The following is a 25137-nucleotide window of genomic DNA, read 5'->3' on the forward strand; positions in this document are numbered from 1 at the left end:
ACCAGTTTCAAAGGCAATGTCTTTACAATGCCGACACAATCTGTTGAAAAGGGAAAAATTCAAACAAATGTTTTTGAGGGTGACTGTGAGGAGCTATGATATGAAATGACCATTTTGATTGATTATTTACACACACACATGCATGTGTGTATATATATATACATACGTGTATGCATGTATGTATATATGTATGCATATATACACACATATGCATACATATATACACACACATACATATATACATATATATATATACACACACATATGCATACATATACACACACACATATATATATATTTATTCCCCCCAACTTGATTATCTGGACATTTGGTTGAAATGACCACTGCCTTGGGTGTTGTAGTGTCTTAGCTAAAGTCTCCTACTCTAGTTAGCTTAATATTTGGCTATTTTCCATTCATCTTAAGAATTGGAAAGTTTTTTTTCTTTTTCTTGATTGGTGGGGAGGTAGGAGATGTGAGAGAGTATGTTTCTGAAAAGTGTCCAAGGTAGTGATGTCCAACAACTTTCTCTAGGCTTTGCCTAAATTATCTCCTGGTTCAAGTTCAAACATAAGAGAGCATATGCCCAGTGATACCTGGAAACAAAGAGGGGAGAAAGTGCAAAGCATTTGGGTGAAGGAGGGCTTTAAAAATAGTGTGGTATCGTTAGTAATCAGTGGCTCTGGCCCTTCATTTTTCATTTGACCGTATATTCGGTTTTTATTATTTACAGAAATCTTTAATGATTTGGTACTGTGAGATAACAAATATTTAAAATGTATCATTGGTTCTTGGCTAAGCACCATGTCTATAGGGCATTGTTTGGGAACATTTAATTTTGTAATGACATTTGCTTTTAGAGTTGAAATGCTCTGAGCCCTGTTCTTTTGAATTCCCCTTTTTGTTCAGAGCTGAGAGATTATTAGCTAATAACCTTTTGGGAAAAGTTAAAAATGAATACAACTGAACCCATATATTAGATTGAAGTGAATCAAATGGAAAGGTGGTTTTTTTAATGTATAATGAAATATGCATTTTTCTATTTGTTACTTTATAGGATCATTTTGCTAAGCCAAGGATACTTTTTTTTAAAACTAATTTTGTCATAAGGTCTTAGAAGTTTCCAGTACAAGTCCTGAACACCTATTTAATAAAAGGGTGATTTTCCATAGGTCTTTAACATCAAAGAACTGTCCATACATTATTTCATTTGAAACTCATAACATTCCTATGAGATAAGGGATAACAGCTTTGATTACCCCATTTTACAGATGAAAAAACTGAGGCTTAGAGAGATTAATTAAATTTTCCACAACCACACAAGTGGCTAAAATACTGGGGATAAAATTTAAACCCAGGCATCTCCTGATCATGAATTTGTAGTCTTCCCACTATGCTGGGTTTTCACTTAACCTCGTTCTCACAATTTCACCTTTTCTATGAACATAGCAACAGCCTAATCTAAAATTAATCAGAAAACTATCACAGACTTAGAGCTAGAAAGGACCTTAGAGGCCATCAAGTCCAACTCTCTCATTTTAAAGGAAAGAAAACTGAAGCCTCGATGGATGAAATGATTTATCCAAGATCACAATGGGAGTAAGTGGTAGAGCTTGAATTTGAACATAATTTCTTTGACTCCAAAGGCAATAAAGATTATTGCCACTGTAATATGCTACCTCAGGAATCTGGTGAAGGGCCTAATGAAGAATCTGATGTCACCGTGCCTTTTGTTTTCCTCCCTTTTAAATCGATTGTCCATTTCACAAAAGTCCTGTATGGAACTTCCAGAGGCAAGACCACCACGAAGAAGGATTTAACACTAGAAGTAGTATATAGATTTGACTTCATAAGAAAGAAAAGAGATTGAGGTTCTAGAATTAACTCAGGGTCCAGAAATGTAGGCTAGAGTGGACAGATGCCAGACTATACCTTACTTCAAGTGTTTGGCATCTCTTAAATTTGTCATCAAAAATGAGTTGGAAGGGTCAATCATTTGAGATTCCCTTGCTGGGTGCTTAACTTACAAAGAGCAGCTTCTGGACTGGGAGGATCTGGCTGATGACAATGCAGTGAGTACAAATGTACGGTCTCTATCAAATGGTTGAGCAAGGGACTGACATATTTGAAAGCATTCAAGGCAGAGCTATGACAAAATATTCTAGGCAAATTCACATTCAATCATGCTTAATGGTTCATGGGAAGGACAGGAATGAGCCATATATTGAACATATCAACTGAAGATATTAAACAGTCTGCCTAAACACCGAGGAAAAATAAAGTCTGCAGAAATTGTACAGTTTCTAAAAAGTTAATGTTTAAGAGAATATCTCTGACCTCTAGAAAAAAAAGTTGAACCTAAGCATAATGAAAAGAAAATTAAACAAGAAAGACTATTGAAAACTATTTTGAATTCAGACTATAGACTGTTCTGTAGATAGCCCACATTTGGAATCTGAATTTTGGCAGAATTCAGAAGTTAACTGAGTTTTTATAAATGATTTAGATTTTCAAGTGAATTTTCTTGACATGACTCAATAATTTATACCTAAGGATATCCCAAAACATTTTCCTTGAAAATATTTCTTGCATCCTATCCAATCATTATTTATGAAAGACTTAAATAGTTAGAAGAAGCTGGCTTTAGCTTCAAAATGTAAGTCTTATTAGTACAATTTTGGAAACAGTTGAGACTCATTTTACATTAAAGTTTAATAATCCATTAGCTAGCAGGAATCTGAGTGTTTTAAGTGGATATTATTAAGAATATTAAGGAAACTTGATTTTTAAATTAATATTTTAAATGAATCTACAGTAAATACTTTAAGCATTAAAAGTCATTTGAATGCATTATGTAGCCTTTTGGAAGAGTGGGGAGAATAATCTCAGATCAGAAAGTCTTTGTAAGTTGAGTAAAATGATGGCCAGAGCTCATAGAAGCTGTACTCAGTTACTGAATTCTTAAAAATAAGGTGAATTGGTTCAACTAATTAAAAAGAGGAAATTTCTCTGATTGGCTCTAACCTAAGTATTTCTCTGATGAGCTTCATTTTTCTGGATGATAATTTTACCAAGATAAAGATCTGAGTTCCTCTCCTGGACAAGTGGGCAACAAGTCAAAGGAGACTAAAGAACCTAGGGAAAACCTCTCCCTGGTCCACTTCACATATGACCAATCATTTAGGCAGTTTTTCCTCTCCTTTCATAATGGTCCAATAGTCTCCTCCACTTTGTGGTCCATCATGTTTCATACTGTGACTCGAGTTCAGCTAAATGTTACCTCAGATGTCAAGCACGTATCATCAAAGGACACTTTAGTAGTAGCCAGATAAGTATCTGTGACCGTGATATCTTCAAGCTCTGTGTTGAAATGGTCAGACTCTTTGATGACACTGTAGTTCAGGGCCACGCTGTAGTTGACTGGCTTCTCTAAAGGCTTCTTTTTGCAGTTGCAGAGCTTCTTGAAGGCAGCCCGGAATTTCTGAGACATGAGGTTGTAAATCACTGGGTTGATGGCGCTGTTGAGGTAAATGCAGATTCTGCAGAACAGCAAGAACCAATTTTCTTGGAAAGGGCTGGATAGGAATGAGTTGACCACAACCAGGGTCCTGTAGGGCATCCATAAAAGGGCAAATAGAATCACAACCACTGCCAGCATCTTGGTAACCTGTTGGGGGATAAAAAGAAATAAAAAGAGAACTGATGGGAAAGAAGTCCTCAGTATCTCCAGACAAGTAACTTTTTAGGGATCAGAACACTTGGGTTATAATAGTCCTACCTTGGTCACTTGCTATCAATGTGACTCTGAGTAAGTCACTTAACCTCTTTAGTTCTCAGTTTTGTCACCTCTAAAATGGGCTAAATAATACCTACCTCAGTAGGTTCCTGTGAAGATTAAGAGATAATATACAAAAGATCTTTGAAAATTATAACATAGACCTATAAGATATTGTGCTGCCAAAGCCTGTGCTCAGATATTTCCCATTTCTCTACCATCTCAAGCTGCATTAAGAGAATAGTAGTAGGCTGAGGACATGCATGCCTTAAGAACAACCAAAGATGTAGTCTCACCTTAAGGTGAGTAACTAGTATAGGTCAGCTGACAGCCTTGGGTGACTGGAATAAAAGGAGTGGAAGTCTGAAAACCAGAATAGGCTGTCTTAACTGCAATGTCTGGTAAAATTATTATTGAAAGTTTGATTAGTTTATATCTTAAAAAAGAAGCAGAGATAACTCAGAGTCAGCATGCCTTCATCAAAAACTCGATGTTTCTGACCTAATTTCCGTGGCTCCTAGACTGGCAAATTAAGGAAATACTATGGATATAGTTTAGATTTTTAAAAATTTTGACAAATTCTTCTATGTCATTCTTGTACTAATGTCTCCAAAGCAGGAAATGTGGCTTGACCTCAAAGGGATCATGGTCTGACCCAAAGGGCTATGTGTTAAACCAAATGGAAGGCAGTTGAATCTCATCCCTATATAGTCATAGTGGGACTTATCTCCAATATTACTTCACTGACACTAATCCTTCAACATTCCCCATTCTGTCCCCTCCCTCCTCTGCAAGCTTCAGTCCTCTGCACTTCTGAACTCGTATTGGTCCCTCAGGGCTGTTGTAACCCATCCAATACTCAGGCATCCAAAGCAGTGGCTGTGCTAGTACCATTGGGAAAATCTCTTAACACTGGCTGAGACAGGCACCCCCCTTAGAGGGAGGGCAGTGACTGGTGAGTAAGAACTCCACCTTTCCCTAACTCATTTTAGGTGTTACTTAGCAAGAACAGACTTGGATGGATTGTGGTGTGCATCGTGGATTATTTTTGTATTACATTATTTACATAGTCTTTCTCCCCAAACCCACAAATCTTCCAAATTTCTTTTACTATTGAAGGTACCTTTCATCCGTACACTCATTTTCACAGTTTCATATCATTGTTTCCTCACTCTCCTTCACTACCTATATCCAATCACTTGACAAACCTCCCCATTTCTATCCTACTAACCCCCTAGTTCTGCCTCTTGCCACTTTTCACTAACCTATTACAAAAGCCTCTTAATTGGTCTAACCTCTTTCAATAAATATAATATAAATAAATATAATTTCATCATTTTCTTATTCTTTTAAAATTTCTGTTTTTGTTTAAGTTTTATAATATGCCTAATTGTAAATATAATTGTATATGAAGGAACAGAATGCTGGCCGTGGAATTAGGAAAGGGCTCAGTTCATAGTCGTCTTCAGATCCTAAATGTGTAACCTTAGGCAAGTCACTTAATCTCAGCCTCAGTTTCCTCATCTGTATAATAGGAATAGCAATAATAGCGAATATTTATAGAATGTTTTAAGGTTTACAAAGTGTTTATATACATTAATTCAAGTGATTCGCATCATAATCCTATGAGGTATGGGTTTTTATCATTCCCATTTCACACAAGAGGAAACTGAAGCACAGAGAGATTAATAGACTTGCCTAAAGTCACACAGCTAGTAAGTATCTAAAACAAGATTCAAAATCAGGTCTTCCTAACTCCAAATCTTGCCCTCTATCTGCTTCACCTCCTAGTTGCTAATGATAGCACCTATCTCATAGGGTTGTGCAGATCAAATGAAATGATATATCCAAAGCACTTTGCAAACTTTAATGCGCTGTATAAATGTTAGCTATTATTACATAGACATATTTTATAAACAAGTAAACATGTACATATTGGGCATGAGTGTATAATTTCTAAAAATTCGCTTGTGGTACATAATAAAAAAGTTTAGAGACTATTGAATTAAACCATAGTATAGTTTGGTGGCTTTAGAACTCATTTAATTGATTGGACCCCAAAGGCAGTCAGCCATTAATTGTTGGATATCAGCTAGGAAGGTGGTCTCTAGTAGTGTCAAAGGGATCTGTGTTTGACCCTGTTTTCTTTAACAAGGTCTCAGATAAAGGCATGCACATAGCCTTTTAAGTTTTATTCTTCGAATGGTAGGAATACAGACTTTATGACCAATAGTGCAAAGAGACAAAACAAGAATGTAGAAATGCAAAGAACCTGAGTCCAATCCTCTTCCCTTCTAGAGTAGTGTTACAAAACTCTTGGGCCTTTGAAAGATACTGACTTATTGCAATGGCACTGTAAATCCACAGATACACCAAGCATTTGTCACTTTGATCTATATTTAACTCCAACAAAATGTGAAGTCTGACTCATTGCAATAAACAAACAAGCACACGTTCTGTAGACTGAATCAAGAGTGACTCAGCCATACATGCATTACTATTTTTCAAACGTAAGTATATACTGTTGCAATGAGTAAAATACAAATTCACAAAAAAACACTGATGAATTTATAGTAGCTTTTTAGCTCCAAGTGTTTTCTTAGTCAACTACAATTAGATAGCTGGAGGACCTGTGAAATTTTTTTGACATTAAAAAAGTCAGGTGAAAATTTTTAAAGGGTGGTTGAAACCAGTGCAGGTAATGTTCATAGGCAACAGTAGATAAGTAACTATTAGTTGATTCTCCAACAGGGACATTGGACTAGAAAGAGACCATCCGCTGGTGCCTAATATGTGTAGATCACTGTATAAGAAGGGATGGCAAGAAAAAATTAGGTAAGACACAGGCCTTGTGTTCTTAGAGCTTATTGTCTACTAAGGGATATGATGAATATGTCAATATTAATACAATTGTGAAAAGTAACAGGAATAGAGCTGGAAAAAGTGCAAGAGGCTAGATAGTAGGGGATGTTCAAAAACCAGGTAAAGTTGTTTAAACTTTACTTGGTAGAGAGCAGAAATCCACTAAAGAATCACAGTCTGAAACTTGAAATGGTAAATGTTAGAGAGGCTGTGGAAAGATAACCATACTAATGAACTGTTCATGGATCTATGAATTGGTCCAATTGTTCTATAAAAGTATTTGGAACTATCTTAGAAAAGTCACTAAAGTGTATATATTCTTTGTTATGGTTATCTTACTGTTTTCTTTCCCCCAAGGCAGAAAGCTTTCATAGATATGTAAATATAAATAAATATATATGCATACATATGTATATATAGAGGGTTATATACATATTATAAACACATATACGTACACGATAGTACTTTTGTGGTCAAAAACTGGAAATAATGGGGTTCCCTTTGGGGAATGACCGAACAAATTGTGGTGAAAGAATGTCATGGAATATGATTGTATTATTAGAAATAAAGAGTATGAAGAATTAAGATTTAAGAACAGGCCAAGAATTGGAGCTTCCAGTCCTGCCTGAGCCAGAAAGATGACTGCCTAGTCATCCTGTGTGGCTAAAATGACCAGAACTAAAACTAGATTAGTCAAAACAACACCATCAGCAATAATGATGACAGTAACATTTAACAGCATAAGGAATCGAGCTCAAAAATAGGGGCTAGTCATACCTAGCAGAAGCGGGGGGGGAAAGGGGAATGGATAAGGATTGTTCAGTTTCTCCACATTCCATGTAATGCATCTGCCTTTACCAGAGCTCCAATCATATAGGCAAGCTACTATGACAGAGAACAGTCTGTATATATGCTTCTCCAATCATCCCCAATTTTTCACTTTTCCCCTTAGACCTGGGAGGGGAGCTGTATCTTAGCCACTGTTATTGGCATTGCTGTTAATAAACTGCTTCCAATTTTTTTTGTGGGGGGGAGTCTCCTCCCTCCCTTTTCTTTCTCTTTCCAAAACTTATTTTTCCTCAGGCTCTCTAAATCTTCTCCCAGCTCCCAAACTGTGTGATATTTCCTTGACCAGGGAGATGAAGAGAAATTCAAAATCCCAGAGATCATGAATGTCTGCTTTGCTCCCCCCTTCTGGGGGAGTAGTATTTGCCTTCTCTCCTTTCACTTTAGAGAGGACTATTACACAAAGAAATCTGGGAAGTTTTCTGTGAACTGATATGGAGAGAAGTAGCATAGCCAAAAGAAAAATTTACAAATGACTACAATGATGTAAAAGAAGACAGCAGGAGAAGATGTCAGAACTCTGATCAATGAAATTGCCCATCTTTACCCAGAGAACTGAAACATACCTCCCTCCTCCTAGATGTCAAAGAACGCCCAATGTGCTATTGATTTGCTTCACTTAGCTGTACTTTTTGTTATAAAGAAGTGTTCTTTTGCTGGCGGGGGTAGGAGTCACTGTGAAGTAACAGAGATTTTTTTAAAAAACATTAATACGACTTTAAATAATTGAGCTAGGATACTTCCACTGCCAGGAAGATCAAACTTCTGATCAGAATCAATGCACGTAAACCAAAATTGAACCTGTGGACAGTTCTAGCACAAGTGGGAAACAGAAAGATTTTTGTGTTGATTTGCTTGGATGAAGATCGTCATGGAGTTGCATAGTAGAGTTCTTTAATATAGACAGTGAACATTTACTTACATCTATAAAAATTTGGAAGGCTAATTCTGGACTGAGAAGAAGGTCTATGTATTTTTCTGGTCTTTGTTGGGGGGGGCACATATAGGATGCTTAGTTTGCTTCAGTGAAGCAGAAAGTATTTTAATTCATTTTCAGTCATGATATATTTACATTGTTCTCATAACTACTTCTAGTATTGTGTTTATTTACTGCATTTATTAGACATTTGAGAAACAGTGTGTGACAGAACAGATTGAGTCCTGGCCTTGGAGTTGTGAAGCTCTGGGTTCAGATCTTGCCTTTGACACATATTGGTGGTTTGACCTTGAACAAGTTATATAACCTTGCCACAGGCCATTCTTTATGACTGTAAATTGCAGGGAAAGTGCCAGTTTCATTGAAAGAGGAAATTCCTTACTGGTAGTTCCCTCTACTGCTGAAATCATAGGTTTGGTTTAAAAATGTTATTTATTTCATATATAGAAAACATGCCTTTTCATTTAGCTTGTTCCTTTTTAAAGCATGCTCATATCTATTATCTAATTTAATTTCTATGAAATATCTATTGAATAGGAAGAACAGGTGTTATTATTACTATTATTATTTTATAACTGTCCTATTTTATAGCAATTAATTGTCATTGAGTCCTTGAGCAAATACTATGTTATAGGCATTGGGGACATAAAGCCAAAAATGAAGTGATTATGGCCCTCAAGTAACTTACATTCTATTGGATGAAGGAACAACATAGTGGTTGTGCAGGTAGGGGCGGGGGCATTCTCTTGATTTTATGTAACAGTAAAGCCAAGACTAGAACTCATGTCCACTGATTCTCATTCCAGGACTCAGTCACTAATGCTAGCCCTATCCATATCCTCCTGCTGCTTAAATTTTCACCCTTTCTTTCACTTTCACCCACTATAAGCAGAATTAGGCTCCTCCACCCTGCCCCCACTTCAGGTAGTGGGAAAAAGAAATATCTATGTCTCAAGAAGACTGGGCAAACCGTCTCATCTAAACACTGTTCTGGACATACTCAGTCCTTTGCTTAGTTCTTTAGATTGGCTGATGTATCTAGAATCTAGTCTCTACTGTTTTCTGGCTCAAGATCTGAAGATCTCTAATAGCAAAGAAGCAGCTAGTGGAAGCTAGAGAAAATATATTAACCTCAGAAGGTGAATGGAGAGGTAATATGACGATGTAATGGAAAGAATACTGAATTTAGAGTTAGGAAATCTGAATTAGAATCCCAACTGTGATCCTTACCACTTGTGTGACCTTAGGCAAATTTATTTCATCCTTCTGGGTCAGAGATTGGATTAGGTCACCTGTAAGACTCCTTTTTTTGAGGCAATGGGTTTAGCTACCTATAAAACTTTTTTAGCCCTAAATACCATCATACCATCAAAGCCTTCCCCAATTATGATATATTTAGCCTATGCTAACTTTCTCCTTCCTTTCAATAGGATTACATTCAGTCCTTTCTTTCATGAAAAAAAGAGTGGGGGAAGGGGGCTGCTGAGAGAATTGGGGAGCTCTCAAGATCAGTAGAGGTGGTGGAGTGGGGTGATCCTTCAGTGAAGGGGGCATTGTGTTCACTTAGGGAGGGAGAGAGGATAAATCATCCTCTTGGTCATTAAATCTGTGGCTGGAGGTGGTGGTGGCACAATAGCATGTGTGTTTTGGATACTCTCTATAATTATGTTTCAGTTATCACTGAATATTGCTAAGAGCTCGTAACTTTCGAAAATGCTTAAATATTTTTATTCCACTTTTTTGTATTTCAATTCCTGTCCTTTGGCCTTAGTATAGATTAAAAAAAACAGATATTCTGAATCAACATAGGAGCGAACACCTGGAATGAGAACACCCAGGGGTTTAGCTTTCTCATTCTGCTGACCTTAGCTCTTTGGCTACTTGGTTTCTTGTTTTGTCACTGTCTCTAATCCTGAATAATATGACAAAATGCAAATTGAGAAGCATTATCAGGCTAAATAAGGCAAGGGACAGCTTCTTCTCAATCTTCATCATTAAAATTGACTCTGTAATAGTAAGAAAGCTGTATCAGCCATTAAAGAGTTTAGTTCTCTCAAAGAGGGGAAGGTTTCTCTTTAAAAAAATAGTATGATGGGTACAGTCTATGAAAGGAGTCCTTCCTGAGTCCTTCACTGGTGATTGATTGTGATCATGGATTCTATTTCAATAGTAGGCAAATAAACACGAAGTGAACTAGTCTATTTACCCTTTTGGATGGAGTATCAATGCTGGGAGCCATCGTTATGCACTCTTATGAATGATAGCACCATGCTATAGCAGAAAGAGCACTGTTTTTCAGGTAAGATGCCCTGGGTTCAAATCACAGCTCTTCAACTTATTTGTGTGACCCTAAGTGAATCATTTAACCTCTCTAGGCTTTAGTGTCTTCCTCATCATTAATATGATCTCTAAAGTCCTTTTTATCTCTAATTCCATGATTCTATGATCCTATAATCTGGTTCTAAGCCCCAGTTTTCTCATATAAGAAATGAATGGATTGGATTAGATGATCTCTAAGGTTTCTTTCACATCAAAGTCTATGTGTACTGTGAACCCTAAGATGGAATGGTGTCAACAGGCCTCGTGTCTAAGAAAGAGTATAGCCAGAGGTGGGAAAAGGTGCATCTTGGAGGCAGACACGAACCTCTGTGATAGTTAATGTTGCCCTGAATCCGGTGAAGAAGACAGCTCAGAAGTCTTTCCCTCATTCCCATAAAACACAAGCAAAGTATGATTGCTCCAGATCATCCCCCTCAAGCCAGTTGTATTCTCATGCCCTTTTAACTGGAAGAGTGAGGCTTGCTGAAGCATCAAAATCTAGTGAAAAGCATACTATGTATACAATCAGGATGTTCAGATCATAATTCCTGCTCTGCCACTACTAAGCAATGTGACCTTGGCATGGTAGAACATGGTAGAATTTAAAGTCAGAAGACCTGGATTTTAATCTTGGCTACTGGTAACCAGTAGCTGGGTTAGAAATGAACCCAGGTAATCACTCCTCTATCCTATAGTTATTGATAGAGGAGAAGAAATGTGGGCATAGTCTGACAGGCACCCTAGATTTCGGAAAAGCAGATTTCAAACATAGCAAAGTCAGTAGTCAGTAAACATTTATTAAGAACCTATTATATATCACACACTGTGCTAAGGGCTGGGGATATGAAAAGAGGCAAAAGACAACCCTCACCCTCAAGGAGCTCACAATCTAATAGGAGATATAATAAGCAAACAAAATGGAAAAACACAAATAGAAAATATTTAAAGGAGAAAATGTACTACAATTTAGAGGGGTTGGGAAATACTTCATGTAGAAGATGAAATTTTAGTTGAGACTTGAAGGGAATGCAGGAGGTGGAGACGAGGAGGAAGAGCATTCCAGGTATGGAGGACAGCCAGAGAAAATGCTCAGAACTGATGGATGGAGTGTCTTGTTTGTGCAACAGCCAGGAGGGCAGTGTTATCAGATTGGAGAGTACATGATAGGGAGTGGGGTATAAGAAGACTGGAAAGGTAGGAGGGGACTAGGTTGTGAAGGACTTTGGATGCCAAACAGAGGGTTTTGTATTTGACCCTGAAAGTGATAGGGGAGCCAGTGGAGTTTATTGAGTAAAGGGGTGACATGGTTGGACCTGTGCCTGAGGAAAATTACTTTGCCAGCTGAATGGAGGATGGATTTGAGAGGGGAGAGACTTGAGGCAGGCAGATCCGTAAGCAGGCTTTTCAATAGTCCAGAAATATTGATGAGTGTCTGTACCAATGATTGCTAGAATATGGAAGGCATGAGAAAAGTTTTAGGATGAAAGGAAGTTTGTTGTCTATGAAACAGGCATTTCAGAGGGCATAATGAAAAGAATGATAGTGTTTGGTTAAGACTTTCAGATGAGAGGTTCGAGGGGGATGGGAATAAGGGATTTGGAAGCAGGGAATTGAGAATGGGGTTTGGTTAAAGCAGGGAATTAGGAATGGGCTTTGGTTGATGACCTACAGGGATTCAGAATCAGTAGGATGTGTAGGGTATTAATAGATATGAGAATGTTCATCACTGAATGGAAGGTGAAGTTCCTTTTCCCATAGGACAATGGAGATCAGGCAGGAGACAAAAGCAAGACAAGATGGAAAGCATGTGGTCAGATGGGAAACCCTGTCTCACTACTCCTCTACAAAGGTTGGAGATTGGGTAGATGGGGCAGCAGGAGATGGAAGGCCTGAGGTCAAAGGGAAAGTTGTTTCTCTTTGCAGTGGAGACTCTCCACATTGCTTAGGCTGGCTACAGAAGATGGAAGCTGACTGTGTTGGAAGTTATTCTGCAGGGCCCTAGTAGCCTTCCCTCAAGGGACATATGCAGAAGGAGATGGAAGAGACACAGTAAGTGAAAGGTATGTCTCCTCTTCTCATCTGAGGCTGGGAATCAGGTGGAGTCAGCAGGAGGACCTTGGGGCAGATAGTAGTCACATGGCCCCTTGCTACCTTCCTTCAGGGAACACTTGAAGGAAGGCATGTGGTCAGAGGAAATTCTTGCCCTTCTGACTAGAGACTGGAGATTAGATAGGCAGTGGCAGGCAGGAGGAAGCAAGTCACATTGGAACAGATTGAAGCAGCCCCAGCTCTTTGCCTCCTTCCCTAAGAGGAAGTGCAGATGGAAGGCACAAGAAAGAGATGGAAAGCAGATGTGATTAAAAAGAGCCAGCATGACTCCATCAAAGACAGGTCATCCCAGACTAACCTCGTTTTCTTTTGTGAAAGGCTAACTGAACTAGTAGGGGACAAGGATGCAATGCATAAAGTTTGCCTAGATTTTTGACAACACTTTTGTTAAAGTAACTCATGATGTTTTGGTGAAGATGGACAGAGATGGATTAGAAAATAATCCATTTATGGGGGCAGCTAGTTGGCACAGTGAGTAGAGCACTGGCCCTGGAGTCAGGAGGACCTGTTCATCATTCAGACACTTGACACACTTACTAGCTGTGTGACCTTGGTCAAGTCGCTTAACCCCAATTGCCCTGACTTTCCCACTGCCAAAAGAAAAGAGAAAATAATCCATTTATATAGATTTAGAATTAGTTTGGTGGCCAGATTCCAAAAGTACTTTTTTGTTTACTTTTTATTTACATCTTTTTTCAGATCACCTACATTTCCTGCACTCTCCACCTCCCTTGAATTCCTCCCAGAGAGCCCTCACTTATAATAAGGAAACAAGAAAGAAGAAAAAAAATTCAGCAAAACTAACCAACATATCAAAAAAGTCTAACTTTGGTCATTGCTCCCTACCACGGTCACTGTTCCCTACCTCTGCAAAACAGGAAAGGGTGTCTTCAATTAACTTTTCTTTGTGACCAAGCTTGGTCATTATAATTTTGCAGCATTTGGTATTGATTACTTCATGATCCTTATTATTCTTTCCTTTATCAGCCTTGTACTCGTGCTTATTGTTTTCCTTGTTCTCCTTACTTCACTTAGCTTCACTTCGTATAAAGCTCGCAGTGCTTCTCTGTATTTATCATATTTGCTTTTTATAATGCAGTAATTTGTTTTGGCCATTTATGAATCAATGGGCATCTATTTTGTTTCCAGTTAATTGCTACCATAAAAAGTGCTGCTAGAAGTGTTTTGTTATATATAGGACCTTTATTTTCCTCATTGACCTCCTTGAGGGCATATACCTTGCAGTACAACAACTGGGTCAAAGAGCGTGGACATTTTAGTGTCTCTGCTTCTAGAACTGTTTTCCAGAATGGTTGGATCAATTCCTAACTCCCCAACCAATGCATTATTCTGCCTTTCAACATTGACTCTTCCCAGTTTTCCCTCATTTCTCCAACTTGCTGTGTATGAGTTGAAGCCCCAGGGTTGTTTTATTTACTTTTATTTTATGCAAAAGATTCCTTCATATGGTTCTATGTTCCTATGGTTCTTTTGAGAACTCTTTGGCCATTTGACTATTAGAGAATAGCTTTTGGTGTTATGTATTCCTGTTAGTGATCTATCTTTGACATTAGAACCTTATCCGAGATAATTTACATAGTGATTTTTCCCCAGTTAACCACTTTCATTTTTATCTTAATCAGGATTATCTATTTTATCTCATAAAATCACCTCTATCCCTTGGTTGTTTGAGAATTTATTCCCTAATGTTCATCATTCATGAACAGTATACAATTTGCTTCACTTCTAATTTTTTCTGGTATAATCATAATATTTAGGTCAAGTATCAATTGGGAATTTATTGGGATATATGGTATTAGATACTGATCTAAACCTTATTTCTACTAGACTGTTTTCTAGCTTTCTCAGAAATTCTTGTTAAATAGGAAATCCTTTTCAAGGCAACTTAAGTTTTCAGATTTCTCAAACATTATGTTATTATCATATGATTATTACTGATTCTTCCTTGTCTAGTCTGTTCCATTGATCTACTTTTAATTTTTTAACCAATACCAAATGGATTCAATGATTACTACTTTGGAATACAGTTTGCAGTGTGGAAGTATAATTCCTTTTTTTATTTTTTTCTCTGGACGTTCTAAATCTTTTATTCCTAAAAATGAATTTTGTTATCATCTTCTCTGATTCTATCAAATATCCTTTTGTCTTATTGACAGCATTAAATTTCAAATGAATTTTGACAGTATTTTCATTTTTATATTAGCATAGAACTAAATAGCTTTCCAGTTATTTTGGTTATTGTTTATTTTGTTTTAAAGAGAATGAATGAAGTATTTATTAAGTGCTTGATATATGGAAAGCACTGTGGTAAGTTGTGGAACTAACCATAGAAAAGGAACATGATCCCAGTGATCACATTCTATTGGGGGAAACAACACATATGGAAGTTTTCAGCTGCAAGTAAGATGGAAAAGTCCCAGTTTTTTGAATGTACTAGTAAAGCTGAGGTTAATGCCTTTTTCTTACTATCATTTCCACTGTCAAAATGATGCCAGTTTCTGACATAGAACCATGTTAGTGACAAGGTCTCTGTGGAAGAACTTTCTTTTCTACGTCTTCAATAACCGGGACTGTTGTACCCGCAGGAACCATTGCCAGGCTGCATTTACACAGGGGTTGCAAATGCAAAAGTATAGGAAATAATTAAAGTGAACTTGAGATTCTAATGTGAGGAGGTAAATTTGACCTCATAGTTATTACCAAAACTTGCTTGGGATGGCATTCATGACTGGAATGTAGCTCCGAAAGGATAACCTTTATTCAAAAGGAACAGAATAGATTTAAAATAAGGTTATAGAATAGTGCTAATGTGAGGAAATCCATGAATTGAATGAGAAAGAAACAAAGGGAATAGTGTTTAGGAGTGGGACAATGGAGGGGAAAATGGAAATGATATTGTGGGAGGATATTCCAGACCACTTGGACAAGAGGGAAGTAAATTCATTTCACCAAATAGTTATTAGATACCTTCTATGTACAAAGCGCTGTGCTAAATGCTAGTGGTAAAAATAAATCTGTCTCTTGCATCAAAGATGTTACACAGTACTGGGAGGATCCAAGACATAGACAGATTAGTAAATAGGTAAATTTGAAGAGAGAGAGGGCACTGACAAGGGGGGAAGTCTTCCTGTAGGAAGTGGCACCAACAATAATCCTTGAAACAAGATAAAGACTATGAGAAGGGATAAAATAGATGAAGAATTTGGGAAATAAATTACCAACCTCACACTGAGGTTTGATATGGTGAGGATGGGGTATTTATAACCTCCAGGCACCTGATGGATATCTCTGCTGCAAGCAGAGAAGCTTTTACTGACCCCAGCATGCCTTTTCCTTTTAGAGATGGCAAACTACTTTGACGTTGATGTGGGGTATGATATTGATGCACAGATTTACTGGTGGCCTGGAACTTAAAGTTATAGGCTTTTGTAACTGGTACCTTAAAATCTCAACCCTTTATTTGATAGATATAGAAACTGAGTTGCAGAGAATTAAATAACTTGACCAGGTTCACACAGCAAGTTAGTTGTGGAACAGATTAAAACTCAGGGATTCTGATCCTGCAGCTAATACTGTGGTCCTTACCACACTGCCATAGATGACATACCTTGGAGCTTCTCACTTAGCTCAGCTTTGGATGGGGAAACATGGTGGGAGTAAGGAATACAACACATGGAAAAATATATTTTTGTAGCAAAGTCTGTGCCAAGTGTGTATTTAATCTGTGATTTGAAACAAAGAATGATTGGAAATGCTAAATAAAAAATCAAACAGAAGCATCTGTTTGTTTAGCTGCAGTCCAATTAAAAAGTATTCTCATGAGGGTTTTGATTAAATGGGTTCTGATTCACACAGCAACTGATTGTTAAAGATTGACTTCTTAGTAACCTGAAAACAGCCTGTGGTTTTGTTTGATGACTCTGCTCCCTTGGATCAAAACTTGGGATACTTCGGGCTCTGATGTTCTATGAAGAATCTATACTGAGAACAGTAGTTCATTTCGGATTCAAAAGCTACATGGAGAATCACCATGAACATTCTCTATAAAGCAGGAGGAATTCAGTGAATGGCTTCGGGATTTGCTGTTGTTGGTACAATAATTATTTGATGCTAAAAATCCAGGGCATATGCTTACCGTGAAACAGAATAGTGGAGACTTTATGGAAAAAGCAATTTGTCAGTCTAGATACCTGTGCTCTAGGCCTACCTCTGCCACTGATACAAACTAAATATATCTTAGGCACTTATCCGCTCTGGGCCTTAATTTCCTCATCTTTAAAATAAGTGGTTTGGATTAGATGATTACCTATGTCCTTTCCACACCAAACAGCCTATGCCTCTCACTGAGGAAAGAAGACTGAAAAAAACAAAGTGTGCAAGAATATCTATATAGATAGATAAAGCATTTATTAAGTGCTTCTTATGTGTCAGGCACTGTCCTAAGGACTAGGGACAGAAATATAAGAAAGCAAAATAGCCTTTGATATCAGGAGCTAACATTCTAATGGGCTTAGGCCATACGAAAGGGTAGCAAGAAAGCAGAGGTGGAGGGGGTGGGGGAAAGTATACCAGAAGCAGCATGGTTTGCACATGTCTGTGAAGAGAGGAGTAGGTATATATCTGGGCAAGATTAGGTGAAAGCTTACCTACAAACTTAGCCTGGGTGGTTCCAGGGACAGATGTCAAATTTCTGGTGGTAATAAGACTGGAGTGGAGGCAGCACGATTTGGAGTTGGCCTGGAAGTGTTCTTTTCTTCTACTTAATAATTTCATTGGAAGGGGGTGGTATGGGCCCAATTACATTTATTCTCTTTATAAGTTTAATCACAGCGACTGCAATGTGAACTCTCTAATCACACTCTATTCTCAATCCATATTTCATTTTGAAGCCACTCTATCTCTGAGCACCCAGGGAATGATTAACATACTACTAGATCAGACAATGATTAGTGTTATCAGTGAACTCTCTTTTATAGCCTGGCCATGCTGCTTACATGTTGGCCAGTATCCTCATTCTTCTGATTCCCTTTCTGACTAGGACCTTGGACTCTACCTCACTTGGCTTTCCAAGATGAGTTTTCCTGTCATCTTGTGTGGAATCAGGCCTCCCAGTCACTTTCAGTCATTTCTAACCTATGTCGCTACATATGGCATCCCTCTTTTTAGTTCTCCTTTAGGCATTGTATTATATATTAGAACAGGGATTGTCTTGCTTACTTGTATTTGTATTCCCAGCCCTTAGCACAATGCCTAACACATAACAAGCACTTAATCATTTTTCATTCCATTCATTCATTCGTTCACTCCCTCACTCATTCTTTCAAGTCAGGATTGCTCAGAGTTTAGTAGTGGTCTCTCAGGCATGTCTCCACAATGAGGGATAAGAGAGGGAACTGCATCATAATGGCCATCTATCCCCACCTCATCATAGTGAATTCTGTAGTGTTCAAAGAAAACTTCCAGCTGGGTGAGAGTTTTTCCTCATTCATACATTCACTGGGGGCCACTTTTCCACATTATCGTTCCCCATCAGTTCTTCTCTTACTTTCAGTTCTTCTTTTGGTTTATCTGCCTATTCCTTTTCTAAATCACATTTCTCTTCATTTCCTTGGCTTCCTGTCTTCCACCTTCTTGGCTGGCCAAATTTTTTCTGGCCTTCTGGGTCAGACCTCACTTCAGCCTGACCTCACCAAAGACTCCTGCTCCAACTCTTCCTAAAACTGTTATTGTGAACTTCTAAAATTAATATAACTTTTTGCCTTTATCATCTTGCTTAGCCCAGATTCTATTAGGCTCCCTTATTTCATTCTGATGTTCTCAATTACTCTTATCCTTCCTCATACCCCAAAACTTACTTTGAGCACTGGTAGCCTCTCACCTCTAGTGACTTCCAGCTCCTCACGATGAAATCAATAGAATTCTTTTGGCCCCATCTCTGAGCTGTGTTCTGGGTATATACATTCATTGTTCAAATCTGTAAATACAAAACTCCTCTGCTTGGCATTTAAAGCCCTTCACAACTTAGTTCTAGTACGCTTTTTGCTTCACAACTCTTGTCTCCTTACTCTTCCTCAGATATGACCCTCCATCCCCCATCTCTATGCTTTTGCACAGGATATTGGCCATTTCTGGAATGTATTACTTCTTCCTCTGTCTCTTTGAAGTACTCATTTCTTTCAGAGCTATGCTTAATATTCCTCATACCCATAGCTGCTAGGTTCCTTCCCTAGTTACTTTTAATTTGCTCACATAATAATTATTTATTGGGTCTTTTTGATAGGTTCTTTAATAATAGAAATCTAAAGGACTATCCTTCATGTCCAAATATTGCATTCTTGACCCATTATCAAAAGGGCAGGCACTTAGAATTACTTATTCTGGTGCCATTTACAGACTTTCCTTGATCCATCTCTTCTTTGCCTGCTTCCCAGATAACCAACAACATGTCACTAAGTCGGTTGGCCAACAGGCATTTATTAAACACTTACTGTGTGCTAGGCCTGTGCCATATGTTGAAGATACAAATAAAGGTAAAAAGTATAGTACTTGCCCTCAAGAAACTCACCTAGTAAAATAGCTGGGTGGGGATAGGAGCGCATTTCTATAAACAGCTAATAGCGATCAATCTATTGAATATCAATGTCAACATAGTCCATTGAAGCACTGTTGTAGAAACTGAATTGTGATAAAACTGGGTGAGTAATAATAATACCTACCATTTACATAGTCCCTACTATGTACGAGGCCCTGTACTACGTGCTTTTTACAAATATTAACCCATTTGATCCTCACAATAACCCTGTGAGGTAGGTGCTATCACTATTCCCAATTTACAGCTGAAGAAACTGAAGGAAAGAGAAGTTAGATGATTTGCCATGGATCACACAGCTATTGAGCATCTGAGGTCAGATTTGAACTCAGGTCTTCCTGACTTGAGGTATAGAGCTCTATCTGCTGTGTCACTAACTGCCTCTGAGTAACACATTTTTTAGCCACAGTGACTCTTAAAGACCTTCTACTAAGTCATGTAGCCCATGTAATTGGTATTAGTAGTATAACAACTCCTTGAAAATGTTGGCCCACCTAAAGCCAATTTATCAATAACAATAGTTAGTTCTCAGTAAATTTCTCTATTAATTGCCCTTTGGAATACTACTAAATAGTCCCCTTGAACAGTATATGAGAATCAGAATAGATTCAGTGTGTAGCCATGTAAATTAATAGCAAATATTTATTTAGTGTTTACTTTGGGAAAACAACTAGGTAGGCCTTTTGGTGGGGTTTAGGGAGGGCAATTAAATGGACTGATGGATCATCTACTAAATCACAGAGAAGCAATCTGCACTGGTGGAAGGAGAACCTACACAGAGGATATGACAGACACTTAAAGTATTGATGTTTTCATGTTAGTGAGATTGCTGAGTCTAGAGCCATCACCAGTTTTAAATTGTAGCCCCCTAATAGAAAATAAAATCCTTGAAAGCAAGGAACACTTCACTTTTTTTCCTTTGTATTCCTAGTGCCCTGAGGGCCATTTCATTAGAGTGAATAGGAGCTGGTCTCCAAGCAAGGAAGACCTAGGTTCAAGTCTTCTGACTTAACCTCTTCAATACTTTAGGTGACACGCTAATACTATAAACTGCAAAGAAACTGCTGATCTGCTTTGGTGGAGGGAGTTTTCTTTTATAAAAAATGAAATTATGGATCCAATTTCAATACTGCCTTATCCTATCCTCAGTAGCTAGCACACTGCCTAGCATGTTGGATTGAACTGAATATTAAAGAGAATAGAGATTGCTCTTATCCTCAAGGAGAACACTATATCCTGGAAGTTTGAAATATAAATTGCCATTTGCTCTCAATTTAAGAATATGGTTGCAGAGTTCAGTTCTAATTTAGTGCATTTTACATTAGCATACTACTCATTCTCCTTCCCTCTCCTTTGATGCATCATTCTATTTTAAAGAGTCCACTTCATGCTAGAAAAAAAACTGGCTCGGTCATTTCTTTTTTTCAAGAGCCCAAATAATCTTCCTTAACATTTTAATGCTTTCTTATCCAACTGCTCTGCCTTTGGGCTAGGTCCATAGACTTCAACTCTGCTGTATATACTAATGCAATCACAGGGAATACTTAAATCTCAATGGTATGTCTTGCGAAATGATTGATGACCCCTTTTCATTTTGGCAGATTAATTGAACAAATTGAAAGGTAAACTGGACTTGGAATAATGCAATAACTCTGAACTTAGCCAAACCTCTTCTGTGAGCTAAGGGGCTTCATGAGGATGTCGCTCCCCCCTCCATGAGTTTGTTTTGCTTTTCTTTGCCATGGCCATTGTAGCTGGAGGTATCATTTGCTCTCGGGTGTCTGAGTGAACATTAAGAAAACATAATCCATGCAGAGAATTCTGAATCACGAGAGGAAATAATCTAGGGCACCATGTACTTTTAAATGAAATGAAGTATAGGACCTTGGAAAAGGTCGGGATACAAACCAAATTCATTCAAATGAATAAAAATGGATATGATTTCAGTCAAGATTGATGGTGAAAGGATTTTTGAAACTGCTATGTCCTTCAGCATAGATTGCTTATGGCTGTCTTGAAAAGAAGCCACCGAGACTAATGCAAAAGTTCTCTTCTCCATCAGTTAAGCACAATATCAAAATACTTCATATTCAGAATGGCTAATCTGCCCAGTAATGTACAGTGTGTTCTTGTACTTGACCATATTAAAAGTTTCCACGAAAAAAAAATTTGCCAAAGGTTAGAAATGGAAGGTTGTAAAGAAAACACACACACACACACACACACACACACACACACACTCACGTCCCATACCTGCATGCACATAAAACCTTCTTACCTATTAGTACTATTCAAATGTGGAATGAATTGTTTTGGTTCTTTTTTATTAGAAGTCTTCAAGCAAAGACTGAATGAGAACTTGTTGTGTATGTTTTAGATGGACTATTATTTGGGTGAGGGTTGGATTAGATAGCCAGTGAGGTCCCTACCAACTAGTAGATTCTATGATTCTCTGCACTGATAGTTATGGTGTTAGTGAGGGTGTTGTTGGGGCATGTACAAGAGAGAGAAAAAGAAGAGAATAGTGCAATAGTGAAGAAGGTTAAAATTTATAAAATTCTCTTAACCTTTAGAGGCAGCTAGACGGTACAATGGGTAGAGCCCTGAGCCTGGAGTCAGGAGAAATGAGAGTTCAAATCCACCCTCAGGCACTTGCCAATTGTATGCCTCTGGACAAGTAACTTAACCTTTGTCTTGCTGGAGTTTCCTCAACTATAAAAGGGATAACAGTAGCACCTATCTCCCAGAGTTGTTGTCAGGATCAAATGAGATAATATTTATAAAGCACTTAGAATAGTGGCTGGCAGTAGTAGCCACTTTGTAAATGTTTGTTATTTCTTTTTCTCTTCTCTTTGAAGGAAAATGGGGCTATCTGAATCTCCTGAGAGACATCATGGTGTACCAGAAAGATTAATACGTTTGGAAGCAGAAATGCTAGGTTTGTGTTTAACATTGGTTTTGTGACTCTGGGTGCATTACTTTTCTCTGTGACTAACTTTCCTCAGATATAAAATAGGCATAATGACTCTGCCTACCTTATGGGCCTGTTACAAGGTGTGCCTCTGCTGAAAAGGGGGGAAATATGTAGGTACGCTAGGTAGGCCCTGTGTTTGGACTGAAGGATCAAGTTTAAACCTTCCAAAGATGGCAGCAACCATGGTGACTTGCAAACTTGAATATTGACTGCAGAGGCCTATAAATTGCACATGATGAAAGCCTAGTTTCCTCTTGTTGCTTGGATGTTTTTTGCTCACAGGTGAACATTTGAAAACATACTGAGAAGAGGAAAAGAAAAAAAACTCAGCTGGTAGAATTGGGATTCAAATTATAATGATATCTCAGTTTAGAAAATAAAAGCCATTCTGAATTCTTCCCTGAAACCCTGTAGAATAATGCTATAGTTTACTCTGTATTGTGCTGGGTTTGGTCTGGAGAATTTCCTATGGGTCTTTTCTTAGTATTACTAGGACATCACTTAAAAATGTAGCTAAACAAAATTTCCTGCCAGCAGGAAATTTTTTGCTCCTTGGTTTTTTGTGCTTGTGGCTCTGGACTGTTCACTCTAATAAACTCTATATCTGAAATTCAAGAAATTCTTGGTCTCTTCTATCCTTGGGCATGGAAGCTTCCTGGATCTCTGTTATTATAATAATACTTTTGGAATATGTTTTTGGAAAGCATCTTTTCCTCTCCCTTCAGACTGCCCTGCCTATAAGACACTGAAACTATGAATAGCCTGAGGTAGATAAATCACTTCACCTCTCTCGAGTTCCATTTATTCATCTGTAATGGGAGTGCTTGGACTAAATGGTCCCTAAGGTTCCTAAGGATCGCAATGTTCTATTGACATACATAGGTTCTCCCAAAAGTCTTACTGCAGTTTTAAGGTTTAATAGCTGCAAGAGGTGATTCACTGATGAAGAATACTCAGCAGGGATATACTCATTTCAAAGAATCTAGAACTGGAAGAGTCCTTAGAGCTTACCCAGGCCAATCCTCTTTTTTGGAGATGACTGAGTCCCATAGATATGAAGTGACTTGTATGAGGTCACACAGATAGAAATTAGTGAAACTGGATTGTGAGAAACCCAAATCAGATTATCTTTTTTTTTCTTCTAACATTTGAGCTGATTAACAATAACCTACATTTATATAATACTTTATGGCTTACCAAATATACAATAGCCATATGAGGTAGGATAATAATAATAATAATTCAAATATTATCATTCTTAACTTTATATTTGACTTGTATATATTTTTATATGTACTTGTCTCCGTTATTAAAATAAAAGTAGGAATTGTTTCAGCTTTGTACTTGTATCCTCAGTGCCTGTAATCGTGCCTATACAGAGAAGGCACTTAATAAATGCTCGTTAATTAATTTATTGATCGTCTCCATTTCACAATAAGAGAATTGAACTCCAAACTTGTACGCCTCTCCCTACACATCTACCAATGGAACGGAGATTTAAAACCAGGTCTTCTTACTCTTAATCCCAGTGCTCTTTCTAAGCTGTTGAAGCTAAACCACTTTGACCTTGTATTTCAAAACCCAGAAATCTCATGACAGCTGTCACAGAACTAAAATACTACCCAAGGTTACGCATACCTTTCATCTCCATCTGATATAAACTAGACATCATCGACATGAAGACCCTGAGCTCGTTCATATTAACTGTGCTACTACCATGTGACAAACAAATCTTATGTGCTAATGAGCTCAAATACAGCAAACATACATGCAGTTGGTATTCTGAGAATCTCAAAGCAATCTCAGGAAAGCCGAGAATTGTTTGTGAAAGATTTTTGAATATTCTGTTTTCCTTTAGCATTACAACTATAGACAACATTGGCTTCTCAGGAGAGTTTCAGTTTATAATTCAGTGATTCCATTTATTTCCAGAAACTTTTTTTGATAAGTTTCTTGATAACTGCTTCCACTTCAAATTGCCTCTATAATACAAATGTCAATAAATAAATGGCTTTTCTAAAAGTGTGCTTCATTTTCTTAGGTACCACTAAACAACTTTCCTTCCCTAATATCAATAATTGGGGTCATGTTATCCAAGTAACTCTTGGTAGCTACTAAGTATGTAAAGATTCTATAGGCCTTGACCTTACCTGTCAGTATTGTAGGGGTAGATCTATAGAACTGACACCAATTTTACATTAATTATAGAGACCCAATCACAATGTATTTACTTAGCATCTCTTCTAAAAATTAAAGGGATGAGGTAGCCTTATACACAGGCATTCTGTTGCAAAATCAGCATAACTTTCAAATATGTTCTCCCTCTTTGCCTAATGATAACTAAAATCATTAGAAAGTTAACTTATCTAGCCACAGGCCAGAAGTTTCTACACTAGGACTAATGTTGCATAATGAGCCCATGATTTTTCCATTCAGTTATCTGTCATTATTGTTTGGTTGTTTCAGTCATGTCCAGCTCTCCGTAACCCCATTCAGGATTTTCTTGGCAAAGATACTGGAGTAGTTTGCCATTTCCTTTTCCAGCTTGATTTTTACAGATGAGGAACTGAGGCAAACAGGGTTAAGTGACTTGCTCAGGTTGACACAGCTAGCATGTGTCTGAGGCCAGATTTAAATTTATTGAAGACTAATCTTCCTGATTCCAATCCCAGTCCTCTATCCACTGCACCACCTAGCTGCCTATT

General features: G+C 37.8%; 1 protein-coding gene across 1 annotated transcript in view; it reads right to left on the reverse strand.

The window, feature by feature from the left end:
* Positions 1 to 2896: 2896 nt before the first annotated feature.
* The window catches only part of TRHR (thyrotropin releasing hormone receptor), a 36853-nt gene continuing 14612 nt past the window's right edge, over positions 2897 to 25137 (reverse strand). Inside the window, exon 2 of the mRNA XM_036741864.1 lies at positions 2897 to 3667. Coding sequence (XP_036597759.1) covers positions 3266 to 3667 — 402 coding nt within the window. The 3' untranslated portion in view covers positions 2897 to 3265. The remainder of the gene's footprint in view (positions 3668 to 25137) is intronic.

The sequence above is a fragment of the Trichosurus vulpecula genome, chromosome 1 (genome assembly GCF_011100635.1).
Source record: "Trichosurus vulpecula isolate mTriVul1 chromosome 1, mTriVul1.pri, whole genome shotgun sequence".
Lineage (NCBI taxonomy): Eukaryota > Metazoa > Chordata > Mammalia > Diprotodontia > Phalangeridae > Trichosurus > Trichosurus vulpecula.